Raw genomic sequence first — 6855 nt, 5'->3', positions numbered from 1 at the left:
AAGCAATACTATCAGACCTGACTGTGTGTATACCACTGCTCACCAAGGTTATAATAGTTTTGGAGTTGTTATTCCATTTTGACTTTTTGTTGTAATTGTAATTAGCTTTTAGAGCACATTTACTAGTTTTTATTTTTGTAACTGCTTAGTTTTAGTTTAGTTTTTATTTGTTTTGGTGTTATAAGGAGTATTTGCCTGGTGCAAGACTTAAAAAGGTGATCTTAAGTATTGTGTGGCAAATACAACCTTTGAAAATTGCCAGCAGAGAAAAAAATAAATACACTTCATGAAGAAGTGGGTCAGAAACGGGTGGCTTATTGGGCAGAAGATCCTCTCCAATGACCCCCCCACTTTCCTGTCTAAGTCAAGGCCTTACCATCCAGTGAGTGTCAGCCCCCTCCCTCCCCTTTTTTCCTTTTCTTTTCCCTTATGGCTTCACCACCCCCTACCTGTTCAGAGCCACTATGCAATGAGTGGAGTTCAGGGGGCTATGAACACAAAGCAACAGCCCTGCAGCTTCCACCAGGACCAACAGAGTCAAGACCCAGCCAGGGGATTCAAAGAGTGAGAGAGAGAGAGAGAGCAGCAAAATGCAGAATAATTACATCCACTGGGTAATGTGAGCAATATCATTACAGGGGCGGTGTGGTCAGGCTGGGGAGGAGAGAGATGCAGAGGCAGGAGTGTCACCAGGACGAGCTCAAGGCCATTGGGCATATTTAGTAAACCACACTCACAGACCTCCCACTGCACCACGAAGCACTGTTTGTCAAAGTGCTGCAGGTCATCATCTGGATACTGGTGATCGTGTACACAGGAGGAGCCACACACTGCTGTGTTGGTCCGACATACTGTGTACAGATCTTATTTGTGGTGAAAACACAAGGGAGAAAATAGTGTATTTTAGATGACAGGGGAAAAACACATGTTTATATAATAGAGTCAGGACACGCGATGAAAAATATGACTGAAATCTTCAGCACATAAAGTTTTAGCCAGATTAGATGAAAAGATGAAAGAGCATATTTATTTTTAAATGGGTCACTTGTCTTGAGTAAATACCTAGTTAACTTAACTAGATCCTTTCTATTACCTTTTTTTACTGAACAAGAAATTACAAATTAGATCTGAATTTATCTGTTTCTATTTAGATTTGAAACTGCTTTTTTGAAACTACTTCTTTGACAATGTTAAATCTTATTTGCAGACTTCCTTAAAAAATAGTATTAATTTTGTTGTGTCGTTTACATGACTTCATTAAAAGAAATTGAATAGGTCAATTGCATAGAAATATTGTGGATTTCAGTGATATAACATGTGACAAATACATAAAACCATTTTAAACTGGCTCAGTTTTAGTGCAGATGAATAACAAATGAACAAACTGAATTAAAGAACAATAAAACAAGGACATGAATATAAAATAAGGGAAATTGGAAAAGGTTTTTCTTAAATGATTTAGCTTTAAAGACTTGATGTGATTTACTTAATGGACCTGTGGAACAGAAATATGGAGAAATGCATCGTGTGCTCTCATGAGCTCTTGCATGTGAACTGCAGCCCAACATCAAATCACTTGGGAGAAAAAAACTCAACCTTGGAAATCATTTTTGTGGCAGGAAATCTGATCCACATTATGATTTTCATTTTTAAAAAGGGAGAAAACAGACATATTTATCTTCATCATTTATCCCCGTTGTCCTGAATTATAAAAATTTACAAATAAAATAAATTTTAGGTGATTCATTTCAGATGATTTAACTATTTCAATTGACTCCCAATCCAGAACCATTATTTAAACAATGAATTATGAATTAATGAATCTAATTAAAGAATAAAACCGACCATTGATAATGTTTAACATGTTCATTTGAAGATGTCTTCTTTTATGTCAAAAATGTTTTTGTTGCACCAGCCACTGAAGTATAAATATTGTAATCAGTGGATTAAATTAAACTTCTCACCATTTGTAGAGATTTTATTAGTGTTTCTCTGTCTCCAACAGCTTTCACATTCCTGTCACAGAAACCTTTGCTGGCCCTGACATGTTTTGCTCTCTTAGATCCTTCTCTGTTCACGTGCACAGGAGGTTTGTTTTTATCCTCCAGCACTCGATCAAACATGTAATCTAATCAAAACTAATGGTGGATGTAATAAGTGTTTAACTCAACAATGGGAGATTAACTTGTGCCTTGATGGTTTTCTCTTAACTGAGCATGTCAGATGTAATGAATTTCAGACGCACAAACTAACTTTTGACAACTAATATTCAGTGCCTTCTCCTCCCACGCTAAATGAGCTAAATGAATATTTGCATGTTTTACTGTTGCCACCAGTGCTGTGCTCATTAATACATTTATGGCAATATACATGTATTTGCATGCCCTAAAGTCAAATAAAAGCAGTTGCCAAACCAAGTTTTTTTTTTCAGCACTGCAATTATATTGTATTAAAAATTAATATGAGAAATATAGTGCCACCTTGTGGTCAATTGTAGTGGAATTCACACTTACTTCATAATTGTATGACTATTATTGTATTTATGACTTATGTGGTTCGGTTATAGGAAACTATCTGACTTCTCTTTGTTTTTACGTGAGAACATTGAAATGTGCCATCTTCTGTTTTATCATTAGTAGTAGTAGTGGTATCATTCATTATTGTTTATTTATGAAGGTTATTTAAATCTCTGCTCAATAGTGACCGATGGGAACTAAAGGCAGGGTGTGGGAAAGGATAGAAAAATGTGTAAATAGAAATAGTTCAAGAAACTGTCACACAAAAATAAAAGTAGTCTGGGTTCAGTTAGAAATGTGTTCTAAACACAGAGCAAGACTGACATCTGCTGTCCTTTGTCGCGCAAGTCTTCAGTCCACACCAAGGTATCTCTGCTGTCTCGCATTATCACACAAAACACTATTATATAAAAGCTAGAAGGTATGTTCATTTTTTAAAGTATTTCGTTGTCCTAGAAGAGTACTTTGTACAATGTATTTTATTTTAAATGGATAAAATAAGGAAAATATGGCTGTGACACCCCTCTTTCAGTCAGACGCTTGGTTGAGTCCGCGACTTCGTACCCGGAAGTACTTGTAAGTGTTTACACTTGAGTCAGCTGACTTCCATTCACCTGATCACAATTAGCTAACTGTTTTTCCTGTATTGTATCAGCTATGCATTACTCTATTATTGTCATAAGTCTGCGCCAGTGAGTTGCTGATAACCTCTGCAAAGGTTCTCTTTTGCTTGTACATTTTACTGGCAGTCACGTGAGTATTTGGAATATTTGGCAAGTGATTAGCAGTTAGCAGCTGGGTAAAACTACACTTTGATTTAACTATAAAAAAACGAGTCCGCAGAGTTTGTGCAAATGGACAAGATCACTAAAGGTGAGTGAAATCCACATAAAAGTTGCGTTTTATTTTCTCTGTGTGTTAGCATGTTTACACTTTGTTAGCTCATGTGTCAAAATGTATAAATCTGATAAGATGGAAATAAAATAGGTTTAATCAAAAGAGTAATTTCGCTTGAATTTGTTCAAGGATGTGTGGCCTTGTCTTTAGAATAATGCTATTCATAGTAGGGCTGTAGGGTTATTTTCATAATTGATTAATCTGTTTTATTTTCTCAGTTAATCGACTAATCATTTCCATAAAATGTTGTACAGTGTTTCTCAAGCCTGGAAATGATGTTCTCAAACTCTTTTGTTCTTGTTTCCACAAATTAAACATATTACATTTTAATGATTTCTTATGGTTATATGCAGCAAAGTATCCAGAAAATATTCATATTTAAGAATCTGAAAACTAGTCTAAAAAACACAGAACCCAATTAATAACTTATCTAAGTAGCAGAAATACTGTTCTACTGTATATACCAGGGTATGTGATCAGAGTGGAGCTGAGGGATTTTGACCGGAATGTGTAGAAAATTAAACAAAAATAAATAAATTATTAATTGGAGTCACCATATATCTCATTCTATCTTTATCTAATTTCACTATGACAGTGTCTGAAGTATATGTGAGGAAGAGGAGGATGAGAGCAAATTATCTTATTGGGAATAAATCTGCGTCCTGTGAAAAGTCCGTAGCTGACTTTGCTCAGCCTATTTACACAACTGTATTTTAACTTTGGTCATAGTGGTGTTACTTCAATCAATATTTCCTCAGGTTGTATTTGGTATAAAAGTTTGAGAACCACTGTCTTATAGAGTATAAGTGTCGTAAAAGGGATGAGCTACAGAGCTTGATTTACTTCATTAAAATTACATCTTGTAGCATATAAAGTATATAATAGAAAACCTAAAAGCATGCACGCTCTGAATATAAACTGATGTGTTGGTTCTGCAGATGTGGGTGATATCCAGTCCCGCCTGTTAAACCACAGACCCATCATCAATGCTGAGATCCGCTACTTTGTCAGAGAGTTTGAGGTACTTGTACTGACATGCACGCACTGATCAGCCACAACATTAAAACTGATTTAATGGCTGATCAGTGTGGACACTTGCTGAACTGTGGCCTTGTAATGAGAGCCTGCCCTTCAACTTGATGGTTATTAGATGTTTTTTTGCCAAATGCAAACTGGGGCTGTTGCTCCTAATTTCCCACAGCTTTAACCACTAAGCAGTTCCCTCAGTCACTTTGTTTTATGTTTTTATTTGTGTCTGCTGTTCAGGAGAAACGTGGAAACAGAGAGAACAGACTCCTGGAGAATCTTAATAAGATGGTGGCGGAAACAAATGAGCAAATGCCTTCGACAGATGTTCAGGGTGGGATCCTGGGTATGATGCCTGACCTCATCAAACGATGTAAGTTCCACCTCTCAGACTCACACCTGCAGCTATGCGAAGACTATGTTGAAAAGGTGTAATTGTAAGTTTACTTTGATAAACAATAAATGGATACAGATGATAAACTAACATGCTCTTTAACAGCAAATCGATCAAAAAAAATATTTCAAATTATTATATATTGGTGTTGTGTTTAAGTAAATGTAAAACGTAAATGTGACTATTAATTACAAACTGTTGGCCTTTCTTTCAAAGTGGATGCTGCTAATCACATGGCAGACAGAGTCCAGCAGAGGGAGCTAGAAGCACAGCAGGTAAAAACAACTCTGATGGGTGCAGATAAATAAAGCTGGATGCATTTCAGGTTGAGGACCAGTTTCCACCCCACTCACTGTCAAGTACTTCCAGTGTAGTGTGTGAATGGAAAAAAAAAAGAGTTTAAGTGGCTCATAGGAGAACTAAGACATGTAAACTTGCTGTCTTAATTTTTTTTTGTGATTATCCACCTAAAAACCCATTGGTCCCTCTGATTCTGTTTGTGTTTTCATGTCTCCTCTAGAGCACACAGATGCAGGTGAACATGGAACGTTTAAAGGAAGAATGGGCAGACTTCCTGAAGGAGCAGCAGAGATTAAAAGAGGAGGTGGATGATGAGCATGCCAAGGCTGTAGGACAACTCAGCAACCACTATAGTGAAAAGAAGATGGACCTAACCAAGTTTTCACCCCTATGATTAGCAGTGAAAACACACTCACTTATTGTGTGAACACTTTGTCACAGGTGCACTTGCAAAATAAAGACCATGGCTGAGTGATGTACTTGTTGTACTGACAAAAAAAGAGCCAACAAAAAGTCAGCATTTTCACCAATTCACAGGTCATCAAGCTCACAATGTTTGTCTTTATTTAGCACATGGAACTAGCATGGCATGTAAATAGTTAAAAAAAAGGGTCTGCTGTATGTCTTTTTACACAAGCAATCACTGAAGGCTATGACATTTGAAGCATTTCAGGATTTTTAATGCCTTAAGGGGAGCTGATGATAAATGTTCATGAGCTTTAATCTGAAAGGAACTTTGCTGTCGAAATCTGCTCGAACAGAAACACAGAAACAAACTATCCCTCACCAGCTCTACTCAACATAAGAACATTTAACCTCTGACATTAATTTCAAGTCACTGTTTATGAAGTCTGAATGATGAGCAGCAGCTGTTTTCGGTTTGCTTTGCCACCTCAAAGCTGATTTTAATGAGTCACAAATCCAACATTTGTATTGCTGGATAAACAGAAAAAAAAAAAATAAATCATGTTCTGGTTTCAATTTCCTCCTGGTCATGTAAGCATTTTCAGTGGTTGACATGCTTTGTGTCTATGTTGCTTAAAATGCACACAATGACAAACTTTCCATCTTTATATTTTACCCTTGGGACCTAAATACTCTGTTTTAGATTCTTCACATCATTTTAAATCCACTGTATTTGAACATAAAAGTAAATGAAATGTTCCGTTTGTCTTGACCCTTAAACTGAGAGCCATGAGGTGAATGTTGGACTTGCAGCACTTTAAATCACGTCTTGTTTTTTGCTGCAGACAATGGTGGGATGTTGGACAGGTTAATGGATGGGTGGGCACACAGAGCACATTCTTTGCATGGCTGAGAACAGAGTTCATCTTAAGACAACCTAACACAACAAACATTTTACATAATTCCCCCTCACTTCACCACACACTCTTTTAGACTTTCCAGGCCCCTCAACTGTCAACTGTCCCATCATCATCATCATCTGAGGTAGACGTTTTTTGGACTTCAACTAATCCATCAGCTAAATACACAGATTAAGAATTGAAAGAAAACAAACCAACACTGGAGGGAGATTTTTTCCTTTGTATCTTCTTTTTCCATTTGACCCAAACAAGCCAAGACAGTCTAGCTGCCCCCATCCCGACCCCTCCAGGGCGGCAAGGCCTCTCTCTGGTTATTCTGCCTGCCTGTGTGAGTTTTGCATCATAGGAGGACGCAGTGGATCAGAGACGTGCCATTAGGTGTTTAGAGGAAAAATGC

General features: G+C 37.1%; 1 protein-coding gene across 1 annotated transcript; it reads left to right on the top strand.

The window, feature by feature from the left end:
• Window positions 1-3095: 3095 nt before the first annotated feature.
• On the top strand, window positions 3096-6118 carry bloc1s5 (biogenesis of lysosomal organelles complex-1, subunit 5, muted). Its single transcript, XM_044045727.1, has 5 exons — window positions 3096-3389; window positions 4352-4434; window positions 4680-4812; window positions 5050-5108; window positions 5354-6118. The coding sequence occupies exons 1-5, from the start codon at window positions 3371-3373 to the stop codon at window positions 5525-5527; spliced, it is 468 nt and encodes a 155-aa protein (XP_043901662.1). The 5' UTR covers window positions 3096-3370; the 3' UTR covers window positions 5528-6118.
• Window positions 6119-6855: the final 737 nt, after the last annotated feature.

The sequence above is a fragment of the Solea senegalensis genome, linkage group LG1 (genome assembly GCF_019176455.1).
Source record: "Solea senegalensis isolate Sse05_10M linkage group LG1, IFAPA_SoseM_1, whole genome shotgun sequence".
NCBI classification, from domain to species: Eukaryota; Metazoa; Chordata; class Actinopteri; order Pleuronectiformes; family Soleidae; genus Solea; species Solea senegalensis.
This window is presented reverse-complemented; position numbering and strand designations above follow the sequence as displayed.

Bases quoted from the DNA above. Each gene is read 5' to 3' on its own strand.
- bloc1s5 (XM_044045727.1), top strand. The intron at 4,435-4,679 runs GTACTTGTACTG...TCTGCTGTTCAG, and splicing joins ACTTTGTCAGAGAGTTTGAG to GAGAAACGTGGAAACAGAGA. The intron at 5,109-5,353 runs GTAAAAACAACT...TGTCTCCTCTAG, and splicing joins GGGAGCTAGAAGCACAGCAG to AGCACACAGATGCAGGTGAA.